This window comes from Narcine bancroftii, chromosome 5, assembly GCF_036971445.1.
Source record: "Narcine bancroftii isolate sNarBan1 chromosome 5, sNarBan1.hap1, whole genome shotgun sequence".
Taxonomy (NCBI): Eukaryota; Metazoa; Chordata; class Chondrichthyes; order Torpediniformes; family Narcinidae; genus Narcine; species Narcine bancroftii.
In genome coordinates, this window is record NC_091473.1 from 94,853,706 (window position 1) to 94,876,216 (window position 22,511).

At 41.4% G+C, this 22,511-nt stretch overlaps 1 protein-coding gene across 3 annotated transcripts in view; it reads right to left on the reverse strand.

Moving 5' to 3' along the window:
- wls (Wnt ligand secretion mediator) overlaps window positions 1–22,511 on the reverse strand; it is a 167,909-nt gene that overhangs the window by 88,557 nt on the left and 56,841 nt on the right. For 2 of the 3 annotated variants that reach the window (XM_069938418.1, XM_069938419.1), the window contains exon 2: window positions 14,848–15,067. The exons of the other annotated variant lie outside the window; for it this stretch is intronic. In XM_069938418.1, the coding sequence (XP_069794519.1) occupies window positions 14,848–15,067 (220 nt within the window). The remainder of the gene's footprint in view (window positions 1–14,847; window positions 15,068–22,511) is intronic. 3 annotated transcript variants of the gene reach the window in all.

Genomic DNA, 22,511 nt, shown 5'->3' on the forward strand with positions numbered 1-22,511 from the left:
TATTTAGCCGATTGCTCCCGTATCAGCGCGTGTGTCGGTTAATGACATTCAATTCATTTCCAATTTAATGCCCAGCCGCCTATAAACGTGGAAACCTGGTCAAGCCGACTGTACCTAGCAGAGAAATTAGGCTATTGCACATTTTAAGAACGATTAGTACCCTGAATTAAGGAAGGAAATAAATCAGTGTGGGTCCATCCTTTGAATTCCCCCCCCCCCCCCCCCAGAGATTTCGCCTGTAAAGTTCACATTTTGAAATAAGCATATGGCATTTTGCATATTTGAGGTAGAGGAGGATCAGACTCTCACAAATGAATTACCTGCCACCCAAGATGCCACTTGAAGAAAGCACAGAATTTGTCACACTCAGGGGCACTCTGGCCATGCACACACATGGGCACATGACTGACAATGAAGAGTACAGCGCACAGTTCAGGCCCTTCAGCCCATGATATTGAGCCGACCTATATAAACCATCTCCACCTCAATTTAACCCTTCCCTCCCTCATATCCCATAACCCTCCATTTTTCTTACATCTTGTGGTGCACTGTCAGTCAGAAGCAAACACACAAAACCAAAAGACTGTACAACAGGTTTTATTCGATGTAAAACTCCACAGAGCCAGCTGCAAGATTGTGCTTCTGAAAGCAACTTTGAAGGGTCGGCTCAGGCTTATATCCCAGAGGGTGATTGACACCCGACTGGGTGGGGCTTGGTCCATTCAGGTCGGTTGATTGACAGCTGGCCAGGTGTTGTCTTGACCCATGCTCTTTTGCAGGTATAGAGGTTGCCCCCTGCAGTACGCCAGTGGTGTACCATCACACATCTCTTCTGCATCACCTACGGCTCCTAGAACGCTTCCACCAGCGTTGTCTCCACTCCATCCTCAACATTCACTGGAGCGCTTTCATCCCTAACGTCGAAGTACTCGAGATGGCAGAGGTCGACAGCATCGAGTCCCCGCTGCTGAAGATCCAGCTGCGCTGGGTGGGTCACGTCTCCAGAATGGAGGACCATCGCCTTCCCAAGATCGTGTTATATGGCGAGCTCTCCACTGGCCACCGTGACAGAGGTGGACCAAAGAAAAGGTACAAGGACTGCCTAAAGAAATCTCTTGGTGCCTGCCACATTGACCACCGCCAGTGGGCTGATATCGCCTCAAACTGTGCATCTTGGCGCCTCACAGTTCGATCTAAAAGTCTTTTAAATGTTCCTGTTGTATCAGCTTTCACCATTACCTCCAACTGTACATTCCAGCTACGCACTATTCTCTGTGTAAATAAAATCTACCTCTGATGTCTTCTCTCAACTTTTCTCCACTCATCTTAAATAGATTGGTATTGGCCATTGTCACCCTGGGAAAAAGGTGGTGGCTTTCCACTCTATCTATACCTCTCATCATTGTTCTAAATAAAATATCCAGCCATGTTCAACCTTTCTTCATAAGACATGTTCTTTAATCTAGACAACATCCTATAAATCTCCTTTGCAGCTTTTCTAAAGCTTCCACATCCTTCCTGTAATGAGGTGACAAGAACTGAACACAATACTCTCACATTGTACCAAATAATGAAGGTTCCAGTGAAGGAGTCATCAATGGCTTGGAGTCATGATACACTCCAAGTGCACTCTTCAACAAGCTTTGTCTGTATATTGGAAATCCATGACATTTGAATGAACTTGGTTCTGGAAAGAAGATGGTGAAGGCTGAACAATTTCCCCACCCACTAGATTCACTCCATTCCAATGAGAAGCTTGAGATGAGTTGTATTCCAATGAGGGGGATTAAGAGGTTTAGTATAATAAATCATCTTGCTTGCCAAAAATCTGCACTAAGATAAGGTTTAGGATGAACTCTTTGAGGATCATGGCTTACATATATTTGAGAACATTTTATCACAACTGTGGTGACACAGACTGCCTGCCTGTGCCTGTCTGCATTCCTACCTGCCTACTTCAGGGGGCAACCCACTTTACCTGCAGAGAGGCAACCTGGGTGGCTGACTCCACTTACTCCCTGCCAATCACCGGCCCCATATAAAGGCTCATGCCAGCCCTTGGGAGGGAGTAGACCACACGGAGCCAGAAGGGATACTGAACCTTGTGTGCAAGTTTTAAGCTAATTAAAGCCTGTAGTACAGCCTTTGTAGTTTGAGCATGTTTGTTCGCATGTCAGCGCATCATAACAACTACTCCCATCCCGCCTTTGATTGATAGAATTTAAAAAGGTTGATTACATATGTTGGTGTTTCTTTAACTTTTATTCATGGACATTACTGGTAAGGCCAACATTAATTGCAGCTCCCTAATTGCCCCTGGAGTGATCAGGTAAGCCATTTTAAGATTCGACTTCAAGGAGTTGATCTGGTGTTATACAAAGGCTCGACCAGTAGTTCTCAACCTTTTTCTTTCCACTCAAGTACCAGTTTAAGTATTCTGTATGCCATCAATGCTTTGTGATTAGTAAGGGGCTGCTTAAGGTGGTATGTGGGTGGAAAGAAAAAGTTTGAAAACCACTGTTTTAATTGTACTTAATTGACTCGTTATGTGCAGGGTTTCATAATTCCACAGGAAATGGGCCAATGGCAATTTTTCTCAAGCAAAATATTTCAGTAACAATTGGGTCTAGAACAGTGATTCTCTTCCCACTCACATCCCACCTTAACTAATCACAGAGCACTGATGGCATAGGGATTACTTAAAGTGGTACGTGAGTGGAAAGAAAAAGGTTGAGAACCACTGGACTAAACAAAGAGTTTTTCACTGAAAGGACATTGGTGAACCAGATGGATTTTTAGACAAATCTGGTAGTTTATATGGTCTAATTGTTTGGTGCAAATTCTGGATTATAAATAGAATTTGAATACCACAGTAGTCTGGTGGAATTTGAACTCATAACTTTGGGTTGTTAGTTCAGTCAATTTAACTGGTCTGCCACCTAAACCAACTTCTCCAAAGTTGCAAAATAGATTTTGTCCATTAAGAGATGCAGTGGACATGAACTTCACCATGCAATTAAGCCACTGACATATATTCAAAGTAGAACTATTACTCATAGGTAATACTCATAGGTCAACATCCACACATCAGGTTTTAGGAGGCAGTAGTGAGATAATGTGCAGATCTATTTTTATTAAGATTTGACTTGGACACCACAAAAAAACCTATTCTGATTTTCTTCTATAGTGTCATGGGATCATTTCAGCCACCTGAGAAGACAGACAAAGTCTAGATACAGTGCTTCATCCAAAAAGTACAACCTCTGTCTGAACAAAAGATATTATTTCATTTCTGACCTACATTATATATTAAATCTCTAGAGGCATCAGAATCAGAATTTATCGTCTTGAACAAGTGCCACGAAATTCATTGTTTTGTGTCAGCATTGTTGTGAATTACAGGTGCAAAAATTGCTATAAATTATTCAATTTAACATTATTTAAAAAGATGAATAAATTAGTGCAAAGGAAAAGAAATAGTAATGTACTGTCTGTGGTTCATTGTTCATTCAGATAAATGATGGCGGAGGAGAAGAAGCTGTTTTTGTGCCGATGGGTGTTTGTCTTCTGGCTCCTGTATAAGAGACACTGTCTCTTGTAGATGTCCTTAATGGAGTAAAGACTAATCCCTATAATGGGGCTGGCTGATTCACAACTTTCTGTAGTCTTTTCCTGTCCTGTGCATTGGCATCCCCATACCAGACAGTGGTGTAATCAGTCAGAATGGTCTCCATGGTACACCTGCAGAAATTTGCAAGTCTTTGGTGATATACCAAATCTTCTCAAGCTCCTAACGAGGTATAAACAGTAAAAGCACGATGCTGGAGAAACTCAGCTAGTCAAACAGTGTACTTTATATAGCAAAACTAAATATATAGGACCAACAATTCGGGTTTGCGATCTTCATCAAGATATGAATAAATGTGGTTGGTGCCTGAACAAAATGGTAGGGTGGTGGAGGGGGTTGGGCGAGGGAGGACCTCAGGAGGTAATAGGTGGATAAGGGAGGGAGGGCACATTAGCAGGCAATGGCAGGAGGGATGGCTCTGTGAATGGAGAGGGAAGGGCTTTCCCAACTGCTCCGGTAAGGGGTTTATCCTCATCTCTTTCCATTTTACCCAGAAGGTTTTGTGAACCCTCGGGGTCACCACTTGTAGCTGCAGTAATTTACCCAGTTTGCACACAATTTAAAGAATACACTCAGCTGTTTATTCAGCACAAAATGGAGTCAACTCTCTTTATTCCACTCAGACACAACACTGAATTCTTCATCTCTCCAAACACCACCCAGCCAAACCCCTTTGACCTTTTCATTGGCTCTTCACCACACGAGTAATCTTGATGCTCTCATTCTCCTCCTCCTGCATCAGAGATCTATCCCACATATGCAGTCTTCTTAACTAACCCATGTATGCGCGCTATTACTCCCATGTGTCCCCTAGAATACGTCATCAGTGGCGACCAGCACTGCTCATAATGCAGTTAAGTACGTGATCGTGACAGTATATATACATATACAACACGATGAACCACTATATATCTGCTGGAATCTGGTATTTTGGCACCCTCAGTTTAGTGCCAGATATTTTGGCACTCCCATTTTGGCGACATACACTTTGGTGCTGGACATTTAGATGAAAGAAAAAGATTTTTGCAGCCCTTTGGACATTGTGGCACCAGATATTTTGGCACTCGCATTTGGCGACGGACATGGCATTTAATTTATTATAATTTTAATTAAATATAACAAAATACAAAAATTAATGAATATTAAATATAATGAATATGCATTCACACCTCCACCCTCCCCGCGGTGACATCTCCGAACACCTATCTCCCAGCAGTGACATCTCCGAACTCCCTTTGCTCCATGGTAACATCCACCTAATTGTTAGTGCCAAAATGTCCAGCATCAAACTGTGGATGGCAATATGTCTGGAGCCAAAATGTGGATGCCAAACTGTGGAGGCCAAAATGTCCGGCACCAAAATGTCCTGGACCCTACCCTACATCTGCACCATAGTGCACCCATAGAGACATAGAGTGCACCCTACAAACAAACAACATACATAGCAATCCAAAATACACACACACACACACACACACACACACACACACACACATATATATATATATATATTTATGAATAGCTCATGGGTTTCAAGGATTGTTCAAAAGTCTCACTGCCAGGAGAAAGAAACTGTTTCCCAGCCTTCAGTCCTAGTTTTTATACTCCTGCACCTCATCCTTGAAGGTAGTGTCTCAAAGATACTGCAGGCTGAATAATAAGGGACCTCAGTAATTCTCTGAGCCTTCTTTAAGCACCACTCCTTGCAATAGGGAGTGGTCCTCCATCCTCCTGAAGTCTACAGTCATCTCCTTTGTCTTGTCCATGTTGAGACTTAGGTTGTTGCTTTTGAACAGTGGTTCAAGCCCTTCAACCTCCTCTCTGTAAGCTGACTCATTATTGTTGCCGATGAGGCCAACTACCATTGTGTAATTCAGAAACTTGATGATTCTGTTGGAGCTGAAGCTGGCACTATAGTTGTGAGGATAGTTGTAGGCTACAGGATGATATTGATCAGTTGGTTAGAGTAGAGCAAAAGCAGATGGAATTTAATCCTGAGTGATGTATTTTAAGGCTATTCAGAGTAGGACTCTACAATGAATAATAAGGCCCTTGGAACTATTAATAAACCGAGGAATGGAGTAGCTTTTATAAACAACATTTTTCATTTTCTAGTATTTCCCAATTTCAAAACGGGTCATCTTCAAAGAAACATAAGGACGATATTCTGAATTACAATCTTATCAATCCAATAAACCAAACTCTGTAGATGCAGCTTTATGTAGCTTTAATTAGTTAATATAAATGGATAAACATTTTGCATAACTTTGCATCAATATTTTCATTATGATGAATAAGCAAAGCATTTGGTTATAATTAAAGACATAATGATATAAAACGATAATAAAATGAATTAAGATGATAAGAGGTAATTCAGACGAATTCAAAGAAAACTATTTCGAGCTCATCTTCCATGGTTCTCTGAAAAAAGAGAAAGCAAGCTCTAAGTCTGCATGGATATTACAACATATGATGTCATAGTAACTATGGTAACACTGCTGAAGATCCAGCTGCGCTGGATGGGTCACGTCTCCAGAATGGAGGACCATCGCCTTCCCAAGATCGTGTTATATGGCGAGCTCTCCACTGGCCACCGTGACAGAGGTGCACCAAAGAAAAGGTACAAGGACTGCCTAAAGAAATCTCTTGGTGCCTGCCACATTGACCACCGCCAGTGGGCTGATAACGCCTCAAACCGTGCATCTTGGCGCCTCACAGTTTGGCGGGCAGCAACCTCCTTTGAAGAAGACCGCAGAGCCCACCTCACTGACAAAAGGCAAAGGAGGAAAAACCCAACACCCAACCCCAACCAACCAATTTTCCCCTGCAACCGCTGCAATCGTGTCTGCCTGTCCCGCATCGGACTGGTCAGCCACAAACGAGCCTGCAGCTGACGTGGACTTTTTACCCCCTCCATAAATCTTCGCGAAGCCAAGCCAAAGAACACTACAAACAATACTTATCCTTAAAGGGATAGACACAAAATTACTAAGAAGCAAAAACACAAGGTTTTAACCTTTACATTCCAGTCCCAAATTAATGACATATATAATAATCACTATTACAGATATAAAAGTAAATATGGTAAGTATAAGATTAGAAATCAAAACTTTCTGCTTGTAAATGATAGATTTTAGTAATAGGTTGATTTAAGTAACGCGTCTTGGGTTACCGAATGAAACCTTTTTTGTCCAGAACTGTTTCCACAATTTCTCCCCAACAACCAAGAATTTCTTGTTGCAGAATCATCCATGATAATTACAATGTCTCCACATCCAAAATTGTGTTTAGCTTTAGACCATTTTTGTCTTTCTTGTAATAATGAAAGATATTCTTTAATCCATCTTTTCCAAAATAAATCCACCATTTGTTGTTGTCCAGGTTTAGCATTTGCACAGTCGACAATTAACACATTTTGCTATAATTCTTTTGATCAATGTTGAAGCACCAAGTATCCAATATTTCTGGTGCAATTCTGATAATAGGTGATTACAACCTCCATGACCTGTTTTCTCAAGTATATGTTGAACAATCAATTCAGATATTTGAAATTCCTTAGCTAATATAGTGGGATGTTTCACATCTTCTGGCATTATTGCTTTTTCAAGTCTTCCTCCTACTCTCAATACATAATTTACCAGAAGGTAGAAAAGAGAATATAGGTGAGGGTCATTCTCTGAAATGTATATATTTTAATGCAAGAAGCACAGTGAACAAGGTAGATGAGCTTAGAGCATGGACAGATACTTGGGGTCATGATATTGTGGCAATTAGTGAGACCTGGCTACAGGAAGGGCAGGACTGGCAACTTAATATTCCAGGATACATTTGTTTTAGATGTGATAGAGCAGGGGGTAAAAAAGGGGGAGGAGTTGCTCTGCTTGTTAAGGAGGGCATTACTGCTGTGAGGTGGCAGGATGGTCTGGAGGGATCATCCAGTGAGGCTGTTTGGGTGGAATTGAGGGGTGAAGGAGGCATGAGGGTGCTAATAGGGGTGTATTACGGACCACCAAATGGGCCAAGAAAATTAGAGGAACAAATTTGTAGGGAGATAACGTATATGTGTGAGAATCATAAGGTACTGATCATGGGAGATTTTAACTTGCCACACATTGATTGGGATACCCATACAGTTAGAGGGCTGGATGGGCTAGAGTTCGTTAAATGTGTTCAAGATTGTTTTCTAAATCAATTAGTAGAAGAACCAACTTGGGACGGTGTAATACTAGATCTCCTGTTAGAGAATGAGCTAGGTCAGGTATCGGACATTAATGTTGGAGAACAAATTGGGTCTAGTGATCATAACTCTGTTAGTTTTAGGGAAGAGCAAAGAGGGGCTGAAAGTTGAGGTTCTGGATTGGAGAAGAGCAAATTTTGAAGGAATAAGAAGGGATTTGGGGAGTATTGAGTGGGACAGGATATTTTCAGGTAAGGATGTTAATGAAAAATGGAGGATATTCAAAAAGAAATTTTGAGGGTACAGAGTAGATATGTCCCAGTGAGGATTAAAGGAAAGGCTGGAAGTCATAGGGAGGCTTGGTTTTTGAGGAATATTGGAAATTTGGTTAGGAGAAAAAGGGAGGTGTACAAGATGTATAAAGAGCAGGGAGCTGAGAGTTTGAGGAGGACTACAAGAAGTGTAGAAGGAATCTTAAGAAAGAAATTAGAAAGGCCAAAAAAAGGCACGAAGAGGCTTTAGCAGACAGAGTAAAAATAAATCCAAAGGGTTTCTATAGGTACATTAAAAGTAAAAGATTAGTGAGGGATAAAATTGGACCTCTTGTAGATAGCGAGGGTAGGCTGAGTGAGAAGTCAGAGGAAATGGGGGAAATTTTGAATGATTTCTTTGCCTTGGTATTCACTAGGGAAAAAATGTTGAACCAGTTGAAGAAAAGAAAAATAGTGGGGAGGTCATGAAGCATATAAGGATAACCGAGGAGGTAGTGATGGCTGTGTTGAAAAAGATAAAGGTGGATAAATCTCCGGGACCGGACAAAATATTCCCAAGGACACTCAGGGAGGCTTGTTGACAGATAGTGGGGCCATTAACAGAGATATTTAGGATGTCACTGGTCACGGGGGTAGTGCCAAAGGATTGGAGGGTGGCGCATGTGGTTCCACTGTTTAAGAAAGGGTCCAAATGTAAAGCTGGGAATTATAGGCCTGTGAGTCTGACGTCTGTGGTGGGTAAGTTGACGGAAAGTGTTCTGAGGGATGGTATTTACAAATATTTGGAGGTACAGGGATTGATAGGGAGTAATCAGCATGGTTTTGTCAGGGGTAGATCATGCTTGACAAACCTGATTGAGTTTTTCGAAGGGGTTACAAAAAAGGTTGATGAAGGGAAAGCTGTGGATGTTGTCTATTTAGACTTTAGTAAAGCTTTTGACAAAGGTGGAGGCATTAGGTATAAATAAGGAGGTAGTGCAATGGATTCAACAATGGTTGGATGGGAGGTGTCAGAGAGTAGTGGTGCAAAATTGTTTGTCCAATTGGAGGCCGGTGACTAGTGGAGTTCCTCAGGGATCGGTCCTGGGTCCACTATTGTTTGTTATCTATATTAACTATCTGGAAGTAGGGGTGGAGAATTGGATAAGCAAGTTTGCGGATGATACAAAGATTGGTGGTGTTGTGGACAGTGAGGAAGATTACCGTAGGTTAAAAGATGATTTAGGAAGGCTGGAGGTGTGGGCTGAGAAAGGGCTGATGGAATTTAATACAGATAAGTGGGCGGTGTTACATTTTGGAAAGGCAAATCTAAATAGGTCATATGCATTAAATGGTAGGCTATTGAGATGTGCAGAGCAACAAAGGGATTTAGGAGTGCTGGTAAATAGTACCCTCAAGGCTGATACTCAGGTAGATGGTGTGGTGAAGAAGGCATTTGGAATGTTGGCCTTCATAAATCGGAGTATTGAATTCAAGAGTAGGGAGGTTATGATGAAATTCTACAAGGCATTGATGAGGCCAAATTTGGAGTACTGTGTACAGTTTTGGTCACCAAATTATAGGAAAGATATAAACAAAATAGAGAGAGTACAGAGAAGGTTTACAAGAATGTTGACAGGATTTCAAGGTTTGAGTTACAGGGAAAGGTTGTGCAGACTAGGGCTTTTTTCTCTGGAGCGTAGAAGATTGAGGGGGGACTTGATAGAGGTGTTTAAGATTTTAAAAGGGACAGACAGAGTAAATGTGGACAGGCTTTTTCAATTAAGAGTGGGGGAGATTCAAACTAGAGGGCATGGTTTAAGATTGAAGGGGGAAAATTATAAAGGGAACATGAGGGGAAATTTCTTTACGCAAAGGGTGGTAGGGATGTGGAATTAGCTTCCGGCAGACGTAGTTGAGGCGGGATCATTGGTTACATTTAAGGATAGACTGGATAGTTACATGGAGAGGAGAGGACAGGAGGGGTAGGGACCGGGTGCTGGTCAGTGGGACTAGGAGGGTGGGAATTTGTTACGGCATGGACTAGTAGGGCCGAACTGGCCTGTTCTGTGCTGTAAGTGGTTATATGGTTATATGGTTATATGGTTAATACGATTCAGTTTGTAAACACAACTTATTTTTGTAACATTCAGATTCTCCTTCAATTTTGATATCTCATTATCAAATGCATTTTCTCTAATTCAGCATTCACCAATTCATTAACTTTTAGGTAACAGCTCTTTTGAGACCTCTGATTTTCTTTTTTGATATGATGTAAAAACATAGTTTTTAAATCTAAGAATCCATGCTATTGCCTTTTTCAAACTAAACCATGAAGAATGATTGAATTAATCAAATAATCAGATCATTCTCATCAGATATTTGAATAGTATTCAGATTAGTGTTTTGGATCCTCCATTGAAAATTCTTTTAACTCTTCAGTATTTTGAGGCCAATCTTCTTAAGATTGCAAGAAATTGAGGACTGAACAGACAAGTGTTGGATCTTTTCAGAAATGATTGAACCTGTGATCCTCGTGAAGCTATATCAGCTGGATTATCCACTGTTTTAACATATCTCCATTGATTAACATGCAAAACTTTTTCCATCTCATTAATTCTGTTAGTCGCAAAGGTACGAAACCTCATGGTTTTGTTGATAATGTGTTTAAGCACTGATGTACTATCAGTCCAAAACATAAGATCTGCTAACTCCATCTGTAATTCTTTTCTTAACCCAGTGCCCATTTTGCTCACTGTAGTAGCAGCAGTCAATTCCATTTGAGGTATATTGACTGGCTTTAATGGAGCCATTCTGACTTTTCCCATTACAAATCCACAATGTACTCGCTCTTGGTTATTTCGCAGTACTAAACTAACAGTACCAAAACCAACTTCGATTACATCATTAAAATAGTATAACTGAGGAAATGTGGCAATTCCAAAGTCTGTTGGTTTAAAACATCTGTCGACTTCAAAACTTTCTAACATTTTAAAACTCTCAATCCAATTCATCCAATCTTGTGCGATGGAACCTGGTATAACTTCATCCCATCCAAATTTTCTTCTGCACAATTCTTGCAGAATTTTCTTGGCTATTAACACTACTGGTGCCAATATTCCCAAAGGATCACATATTGAGCTTATGATCGAAAGAATACCTCTTCTTGTTTCAAAACAATTTTAAATTTGAAAACATCAGATTAAACTCACCATTGCACCCCCAGAATTCTTTTGATAGGTAGAATGTCACAATCCAAGTCAAGGTGTTTTATCTCCTTTGCTCTTTCTGTCTCAGGGATAACATCCAACCCATCTGGACTGTTGCTAATCCATTTCATAAGGAATAAATCTCCTTTATTACAGATCTCTTTTAACTCATGATAAAGATCTATTGCTTCTTTTTCTGAAACCACTGAAGTAAGATGATCATCAACATAAAAATTATTTATCATGATGTTTATAGTTTGAGAACTAAATTGCTATTCATTATCTTCAGCACATTTCCTGAGACCAAATTTTGCACAACTCAGTGATGAAGTTGTTCAAAATAGATGAACTGTCATTCTGTATTCAATCATATCTTTATTGTAATCACCATTAGACCACCACAACAATTGTCGTAAATCATGATCTTCCAATGGTATTTTCACTTGATGAAACATCGCTTCAATATCTGCAGAAATCACAATATGCTCTTTACAAAATCTTATCAGAATGCCTATTAAAATACTGGTTAGGTTTGGACCTTGTAAAAGTTGAGAATTCAATGAAATTCCTTGAAGTGATGCTCCACAATCAAAAACTACTGATAAGGAATATTCTCTTTATTCACCGGCATAGTTTTCTGAGTATATACACTTGGGAGATTACAAAATTCATTGCTATTCAATCCAGCAATTTGCAGACCTGAAACAATATTAGTTTCAATGTTCTTTTCATCATTTATTGTCTTCAACAAGATCTTGATCTTTTACCATGAAGATTGAGTTTATTCATTAACTCAACGGTACAAAATGACGCAATACTTCCTGGATCAAGAAATGCATAGGTCTTCAGTATCCTTTTTTAGCTTTAATCTGTACATGAGCTATCGAGACCAGTAAGACCGTTTGTCTGAGCTGAAGTTCACGCATACTCTTTGACTGTGTCTTTAGTCTTGGATTCAGATTGTTCGTCATCCTTCTCAACTTTACTTTGTTGAGTATGCAGTAACTTAGGATGCTTTAAAGTGCATATATCACAAGTGAGTTGCTTATTACAAGTTTTGCTCATGTGTCCTTTTACACAAGTAACCAAAACATATTCCATTCTTCTTTAAAAAGATTAATTTCTCATCATATGACTTTTTCTCCAATCATGAACATTTTTCTAAAGCATGCTTATCTTTGCAATACAAACAGCTTTCCTGAGCAGTCTGATCTTCTTTTTCCTTTGTTTCCTTGTCCTTTCCTGTGCTTGTATCTGACACAGCAGTAACAAAGGTACTTCCCTTTGATTTCTGTTGAAATGATGATTTAGACTTCTTTACATCTTTAGAACTACCGAAGTATCCTTAATATTTCCAAATGCTGGTATGGTGTAAACATATACCTGCCATTCCAAAAATTGTACAACATCCTCAAAGGTAGCATTCCTTCTGGGAATCATTTTAAGCTCTGCAACTTTGGTTCTTCATAAATCCTTCAGCTTGTAAGGTCATTTGTTTATAATAATTGATAAATTAGCAAATTCAGCTCTTGTAAATGTATACTACTTCCCATTGCATTACAACATCCTCTCAGAAAGAGTGCATATGCTTGTAAAGCTTTTGAGTCCTCTGATTTTATTGCTGACCAAGAAAGAATCTTGTCTATGTGGGCACTTGCGATTTTATGTTCATTGCCATAATGATGATGCAATCATTCTTTTGCCTTTTTAAAACCTTGGTCTGGATCCATATATTGGCAACTTTTGACAAGTTCCTTCACTTGACCTCCAGTATACTGTTCTAGGTAATACAGACAATCTTAAGCATTTTTAGTATTACTTTCAATGTGATGTTCAAAGGATTTCAAGAACGTCAGATATTTTAATGGATCACCATTGATAACTGGAATGTCCTTCTTAGGTAAACCATATGAACCTTGTTGCTGCGCTAACATAGTAGAAATTTCATTTTGTTTTGTTATGAGTGATAATATATTGTCTTGTCCACCTTGGCTTGTGATTGGCTGTCTAGTTGTGAATGGAGCATACGGAACTTGAACTGGTACCATAGGTGTAGGACCTTAAGTTGTAACTGATGGCATTAATGGGGATCCTTGGCATGTAAGTGATGGCATTAGAAGGGATCCTTGACTTGTCGCTGGTTCTTCAGCAACATGAAGAGACATCAATTGTTGAGAATGATCAACTCGCATGGTCGAACTTTTTCGAAATGCTCTCCTTTCGGGAAGATTCATAAATTGTGCACTCAGAAAAGATTGAATGTTGCTAGCTCTTTTCACAGGGTTGGTCCTTGCCATTTGAACACTAGGTGCGTCAACCGTGGCTCCTTGCTCAAGTATACTCATTATTTGTGGTTGTGGTACCTATTGACCTGCAGGAAAGTTAGGTGCTAGCACCTTGGGTATTTTACTTTAAGTGATAGATCTTGCAGAAGCTAATGCTTTTACTCCGACCATATTCATAGCATATTGTTCCTCAAGATCTAGTCTTTTCTTTCATCTATTCAATAATCTTTTTTGTTCTTCATTAGCCATTTGTAACTTCAGTTGCTGATTCTTCATTTCAATTTCTTGCCTGAGTTGCTGATTCTCCATTTCAGCTTCCATATCTTCTAAAGCACACATGTCAAACTCCGGCCCGCGGGCCAAATTTGGCTCATGATATAATTATATTTGGCCCGCAAGATCATATCAAATATGTATTAGAGGTGGCCCGCTGGCCGCCGCGCCAGTATAGCACATGCACAGCTAATACTACAAATCCCAGAATGCTTTGCAAATGCGTTGGCGCCGGCCCGTCAGCCCGCTAATCGCCCCCACCTCCTCTCTTTACTTTCATTACCATCTGCGACCTGTCGCCCAACTCACATGTAATAAACCCCTTACGAAAAATGGCCAAACCAAAGACAGAAAACAGGACCTTTCAAGACAGGTGGGAGGCAGACTATATGTTCATCATTTTAAAAGACAAACCTATTTGTCATTGAAGAAAGTTGTTATTTTTTTGACTTGTTGGCTTGTGAAAAAAAATACATTTAAAAGGAGCTTAAAGGCTATAGAGAAATATTATTTATTGAATATTTTATTTCTCATTTGTTAATGCTTCTTCTGGAAAGAGTTTAACCAAAACTATTATTAAACATTTGTTTTAATAAGAAAAAGTTTAATATTACATATGTTGAAAGAAGAGAAAACATGCAGATGTTGTTGAAAATTTTCAATAAATATTTAGTTTGGCCCACGACTTAGTCCAAGTTTTTAATTTTGGCCCTCTGTGAATTTGAGTTTGACACCCCTGTTCTAAAGCATGTCTTTTCTCCAACCACTCACGTTGTGCATAGATAGTCACCAAGTCTGCTTCTGCCTTAGCATGCATAGCTGATATGCTTGAAGCACGGGAAGCTGTACTTGGTCTAGATGCCTTTGAAGATCTTCCTATGCTCATAACCTTGAAAATACTATAATCAGGATTTACATCGTTACATTCAGATAGCACTGATTGAGTCTCTATCATCAGCCTTTTGCTCGGTACAGCACCAATGGGGCTTTGCAACGTACATTCATCAGTTCCAGTTCCACTAACCTCTTAAATCAGCGAATGAGGTCTGCAGTGCATTATCGTGGTCCTCTTCTTGCTTGGTAGTTGAAGCCGCTTCTTCAATGGTGGCTGGCTCCAACCTCCTGCCAAGCATTCTCAGTCCACCTTGCTGGCTCAATTCAGGATCAAACAGTTCTTTGAGAGGAGCTGTTTGCTTCTTTTCCATCTTGGATTCTTCATACTGCAGCCTGTCTTCTCCTGGGAACTGTAAACAAATTTACAGTTTGCATAGTGTAAGGTAAAACATCATGAGATGGGAATGTGTAGGGAGTTACCCTGTACAGGGCAGTAACAAGAAGGGGAGGTGTCCTTGTACTCTTGTTAGGTAAAACATCATGAGATGGGACCGGAGAAGGAGTCACCCAGTACTAAGGAGTAACAGAATGCATCCTTGTACTTACAAGATAAGAGAGACATTGATGGATTGAGAGGCAGGAAGCTAGCAGGGAAAGGATAGCAACAGTTTAAGAGAGACATTGATGGATTGAGAGGCAGGAAGCTAGCAGGGAAAGGATAGCAACAGTTTTAGTCATTGGACAAGTAATGATATGATGATGTTCTAAGCATGTATCCAAGGGTATAAAAAATCACCATTTTGCTGATAACGGCAGAATGCATTCTCCGACTAACTTGGTTGGTCGCAAGTGTTACAATCCGGTAATAAAGAACAAAGAACCCTGATTTCGACTCAGCCTGGTGTTTGTCTCACTCATTCATGAACAAAGCAGACCTAACAATTTGGTGACCCCGACGTGATGGGTGAGTGAACACTGGACGACGGTTTCTGTTTTTTCTGACAATCATCTCAGCCGGCTGATAAAAAGGTCCAGAGAAGCCTGTTTTAACAAAATTCTCTTTTTTTTTTTTTTAAATCTTTATGATTGTCAGTAAGAACTGGAGATCGGACAAATTAGACGACCACAATTGAAGGTCGCATGCCAGGATTGTAACACGTAAGTGATTACAGACAAGATAAAAGTCCTTAAGGTGTTTGAATGACATTTATTAAGTGCTTCGCAAGAAACTACTAGAGTTTAAAAGTCTTTATTGTGTCGTTGCAAAGTCCAATAGAGTGAGAAGGTGGTCTATAAACAATTGAGGACCTGAGTTTTCTGCCCTAAACTGGTTATTAAGAGGAGAAATCTCCCACGTGAAGGTTGGGCTTTGAAAGAAAACAAAGGTTCAGGCTTATTGGCCTCAATTGTATCTGAGAGACTGACTTATAAATGTCCGGTAGGTATGATAATGTCTGTACACTTGAGAAGTTAAGAATTTATTTCCCCAATTCGCCGTGGTGGAATACCACAGCAGACACTAGAGACCTTGAGACAACAAAAAAAGTACTCAGGGACGCCTGCCTGGTGAACAAGAACGACGACAGAAGGCTGCGACAGCTGTGTCCGGATCAGGTAGGAGATATTAATGAAAAAGTTGACAAACTCCTAAGAGACACCCAGTTTATTCGAAATACTTTTGATAAGTTAAATGAGGGTATTCCCAACATCACCAAGGAGATAAAGTTACGTAAATTCATAGATTGGTACAGGGAAACAGGACAAAAGTATAGCCCAAATATTTGGTTTTCTAGTTGTAATTTAACTTTCAGACCCCTTTGGGAAAACAGAGAGTGGAAAACGAGCAATCAGAGTATACAGGACAGTCTGAAGTCAATTGGAGGACAAGACTTAGAGACTGTTCTCTTAAAAGATATTAGTCATCCAGCTTGCAAGGAGACATTTTTAAAAGCAATTTTCGTTGACATAGATCCCCTAAACGGACAAGAACCTAAATTAAAACAGGCATTAGAAAGCGGTCCCGCAGCTATGGCTGTACAGTTGCCTGCTAAGACTTTTGACCAAGTTATTAAGGAAATTAATCAGGAATTAGAGGAGCGAAATACCAGTAATGCGGCATTGGAAAAACAAAAAATGCTCCGAAAATGTGTAGACCGCTGGAGGAAGAGGGGTTGGTTACCCGGGGGCACTGAGATGTTCCTGACAGGTGAGGAAAAAAATTTAAAAACGTAGAGGCTTAGATAAGCTGGAAGAAACAAAACACAGAAGGGAAAGGAAAAGTGCCTGTTTCCAGTTTCCAGCCACGAAGTGTCCGGGTTTGCTCTCTCCCTCCCTCCTTTCACCCTCCCCCCTCTCTCTTCTCTCCCCCCCTCTCTCTTCTCTCCCCCTCTCTCTCTTCTCCCCCCCCTCCTCTCTCACCCACTCCCCCTCCCAATCCCAATCTGTGGCGGTGCTGCCCTGAAATCCCCAGGTTGGGCAGGGCAGAGAAATACAATTTGGTTTTAATTTTGTGCCCACAATTCCAGCTCCGCATCAAATGGGATCCTGTTTTATCCTCTCTCCCTCCCTTTTTCCCGCACCCCCACCATTGCGGGATCAGGGCAGACATTGTGGGCTGACGTGTAGCTCACTCGAGCTGGGAGGGAAGGAAGGAGTGATAGTTCCCAGTGGTGGGAGACCCAATCTGATCCAGACCAGTGATCACAGGATGAGAACCTTTTAAAACCTTTGAAATGAAAGTGTTAATCTGAAGACTTTTCTCCCAGTGGGGCCAGTGCAAGGCATTTTCTCTCTCTATCTCTTGTGCTCTGTGTATCTGCCTCTCTATCTCTTTCTCTCTCTCTCTATCTCTTTCTCTCTCTCTCTCTCTCTCTCTCTCTCTCTCTCTCTGGCACCCCAGATGGGATACTGGAGTCACGTCCCTTATATCCAGATATTGAGACACTGGGGTGTGACAAGAACCTCGGGAATAGGGACACATCAGACGAGGTACAGGCCCCTTTAATAAAAATAGAAGGGGGAGTAATAGATGTAGAGACCCCTATGGAGTCTAAGAAAATAGAAAAGGAGTTAGAGATACAGAAATGGAACATGAAAAAGGTTCAGGATAACATTAAAAACTTAAACAGAGATATTAATGTGCTGGGGCAGATCAGTGAGGATCAAAAAGAATTAATGGTAGGTGTATTTAAGGAAGTGGAAAAGATAACTACAACACTGTCAGGAGAAATTAAAGCTGAAGGAATGGTAATAGGAGTAAAGGATGAAAAGTGTAGTACAGATGAGGAAACGAGATACGATCCACCATGGGAGGAAAGTAAAAGGAAAAGACTCAGGAGGGAGAAAAATAGACATGCCTACCTGGACATAGTTAGGACAAAAGAGAAAGATGTGAAACAACTAAACTATGGCCGAAAAGATTATCTTAGAGATGAACGTGACCAATATACCTTTGACCCTGAGACATTGGAAGCTGATAGGGACAGTGACAGTGACGAAGAAGAGTCAGAACAAGGTGGGATAAATAAATGCATGCCAAGAGTAAAGAAGGAGCAGAAATCCCCAAAATTGAGATATCAATGCCCATTACTGATCACGGGACGGGGAACTCAAAAATATGTACCCTGGTCACGAATGGACTTAGAGAGTTTAATGAAAAAACTACCTCCGTTGAGTAATGGGGCTAGTCCATGGATTTCTTGTTTTGAGCGAGAAACCTGCCAAGAACAATTAGCACTCGCAGATGTCAGAACTATCATGATAAAATTAAAGGCAGAAGGGGCCCTGAAGCAAATAGAGAAAATTGTAAGAAGCAGTAAATTGGGGGATGAAATAGAATTTAACCCACTTCGGAATAAATTTTGGGAAGCACTTAGAGAAACATTTCCTACACCCTATAGTTTGGATGCCTTGGTAACCCTTCAACTAAGGAAGGAGAGACTGCACACGAGTATTTCACTCGAGCATGGGACTTATGGGAAACAGGGACTGGAGAAAGACCCGACCACAGCCCCTTAGGAAGGGCTCACTTTCGTAATGGGATAATAAACGGACTACCTGCTACGGTTCAAGCAAAATTAAGGGACATTGTGGGATTAGAGACAATGTCAGAGGATTTGTGGAAAAGACACCTGACACATGCAATCAAACGACATCGTCAATCAGAGCATGCTAAGTCAGAAAGTGCGTCCCAGAAGGAGGTGGACAAAACAACCGATAAATTGGTGAGAGCCATAGAACATATAGGGGTTAAATTAGCGGCCCAACAGATAGTCCCACAGGTCATGGGGCCAGTGATAAATCCGGGACCCCAAGTAAGAAATGGTTGGGAAAGACAGCTAGGTACAATGTATAGAGGGGAACATGCAGTATGCTGGTACTGCCAAAATCCTGGACACTACCAGCGGAACTGTCCGGAGGCTGGGAGAGCAAGGGGAAAAAGATTACCCTCTATGAGAGGCTATCGGGGAAGAGGAGGAAACTTAAGAGGACAAGCAAGGGGTAGGGATGGACACATTGATGGGCCCCAGAGAATCGGGGGGTGGCAGAGTGATCAACAAGTCCAGGCACCTCAGTGTAATGACTATATTGAGGAAGGTGCTGAATTTGATTATTGACGGTGCCCAGGAGAATCAAAAATCACGCCTCCCTGGGAGCCACCAAAAATTTGGGGGATGGTAAATGGAGAAAAAATTGAATTTATGGTTGACACAGGGGCAGCAGTTACGACAGTGATTAAAAAACCCCCAGGGAGCACATTTTCGGGCAAAACATTATCTACAATAGGATTCTCCGGGATAAGGGAAACACAGCCCTATACAGATAACATCGACATGACATTTGGACGACAAAGGGTTAAAACGCCTGTCCTGGTTGTGCCAAGTTGCCCCATTAATTTATTAGCAAGGGACATTCTTACCAAACTAGGAATAACCATACAATGTTCTGAGAAGGGCCTTCGGTTAACATACCCAGGGGATACAATAAGAAGGGGAGGACAGTTTATAGTAATGACCCCATCTAACGCTTCAGAAGACTCTGTGGAGGTTAGTATTTTCTGGAGTCGGCTACTGTATGATGAACCAGGCCCAGGGCTGATTAAACAGTTTTTTGAGTGGAGGGCCAGTATTCCTCGGTATGGGGATTACCTTTATCCACTAGATCCTATGCATGTTACATTAAACTACACCATCCACCCGGACCAGGAATATGAGGAGAGGTGGGACTCTCTAAAAGAAGGGAAGACAGAAACGATACATTGTCCATTTATCTTTGTAGGTAAGGAGGGAATAGCTGCTATGGTTGTCATGACAGAAGAACAAATGGAGTGGTTCTGCTTAGGAGTAGAAAGTGTGCCTCATGTGACCTTGGGTATTGACAAAGATCATCACGCTCGACAGCTGGGTCCGATGGTAAAGGAAGCGATAGGGTGTGAATACAGGCAGACAGAAATCCCGGGATATTCCACCTCGGAGGGAGGAAAATTTGTCAGACTGAATATTGAAGCATGGGACCAGGTTGTGAATGAGAAAGTAGAAAGAGACCGAGCCATAGAAGGAGAAAATATTGATCACAGAGACTCAGACAAATATCTTTCTAATCTGAGTCCACATATATGGACAACGGGGCCCTATGATGTGGGAGTAATAAAAGGAGAGGTATTTCTAGAATTGGCCAACCCCGGGCAGAAACCAATATGGAGAAAACAATACCGCTTGTCGCCCAGTCAGGAGGAGGGTATTAAAGGAACGATAGAAGGGTTAATGGAGTCAGGGGTTTTTAGGGCGGCACCTGACAGTATGTGGAACACGCCCATCATGCCTGTTCCCAAACAGGGTAGAAAAGACTGGAGGATGGTACACGACCTCCGGGAGATTAACTTGGCTACCAAGACCATCGGGAGACCAGTCCCAGACCCATATGTAGCACTTAGGGCTCTGAGTCCGGAGCACGAATACTATACTGTCATTGATCTGGCAAACGCATTCTTCTGCTTGAAATTAGCTGAGGAATGCCAAGACTGGTTCACTTTCACTTACCAAGCACATCGGTACACATACACTAGATTACCTCAGGGTTATAAGGACAGTCCAGGACTGTTCAATCAGGCCCTTAGCGAAATCCTAATGAAATTAAAGCTCCCGGAAGATGTTACACTGATTCAGTATGTAGACGACCTACTATTAGCAGGGAAAACGCCACATGGGTGCCTGACAGGGCAGCCAAACAGGTTACTGGTTATCATGAACATATACAGGGGATGATTTTGAGGTCCCATAACAAAAAAAATGAATCTGAAACTAAGGAGACTTGTAGCAGATTGAATGACTACACAGATGAGTTTTGTGGAGGAAGAGTGCTGTACAACTGGCTCCCTGCTAACTGGGATGGTCGGTGTGCTCTAGTAACCCTTAATGCACCAGTGCTGATTGTCAAAAGGCAGGAGGGAGACGAGGATTCCCTAGAATTGCGCCACACAGAGAGTTGGCTGTGGAGAAAAAGGAGGAGTGTTGGACTCTTGGGGCCGGGAGGAAGGAACCCTGATGGGGTATGGATTGATGCCATTGGCCAAGCCCGGAATATTCCGGACGAATTTAAATTAGCCGATGAGATTGCAGCTGGGTTTGAAAGTTTTCCTGTTTTTAGTGCAATTTTTCCCATCACTGTAAATAAGAATGTTAATAGGATCAACCTTATTCACTATAATGTCCAGCGCCTTGCAAATTTGACCAGGGACGTTGTTGAGGCAATACATCAACAACTGTCAGAAACTTCCCTTATGACACTTCAGAATAGGATAGCGATTGATATGGTCCTGGCAGAGAAAGGTGGAGTGTGTGCTATGTTTGGAGATCTATGCTGCACTTCTATCTCTAATAACACAGGGCCAGATGGATCACTCACTAAGGGGTTAACGAAACTTAGGGCATTGGCGAAAGAATTAAAAGCCCAGTCTGGAGTCTCCAATCCTGTTTTATCCTGGTTACAGGGAGTGTTTGGGAGATGGAGCACATTGTTAGGACAACTTTTGCTGGGTTTGTTCATTTCTGTATCAATTTTTATCACTTGTGGCTGTTGTTGTATTCCATGCATTCGAACGCTGGTCACGAGGACCATAGAGACAGCCCTTGCTGACCGTGATGAACTGCCTCCGAAATATCAAGCTGTGCAGGCTGTGGAGCAAGACTATCTCACATTACAGGAGACGGAGAAAGTTGCTGAGATCGATCTGGAGTCTGAAGGGGAATGTGATGGGAAGGAGGGATTGTGAATTAGATTGTTACACATATAATTTTAACCTTGCTTGTAACCTAAATATTATAACATTGATTGTAACACAAACATTATTAATCAGATTGTAGAACAAGTATTATGAATTAGATTGTAGACCATATGTTAACTTGGGAATTTACTAATGTACGGGGGGTTAGCTAGTTTTTTGCTTGGGGGCAAATGGGATGAAACTTGTAAACGGGCAATGGGATCGGGGTGACGGATGGGGGGTGTACGCAAAGGAGGGTTGGGGGAGCCCTCGCCCACCAGCCGAACTGCCCTGTGAACAGAACCCGTATAGAGCTTGGCAATAATAGGCGAACTAATGTAACGCGGTGGTAGCATAGTCAGGGCGAGATTGTCCTCTAAAGAGGACAAAGGAGGGATTGTAAGGTAAAACATCATGAGATGGGAATGTGTAGGGAGTTACCCTGTACAGGGCAGTAACAAGAAGGGGAGGTGTCCTTGTACTCTTGTTAGGTAAAACATCATGAGATGGGACCGGAGAAGGAGTCACCCAGTACTAAGGAGTAACAGAATGCATCCTTGTACTTACAAGATAAGAGAGACATTGATGGATTG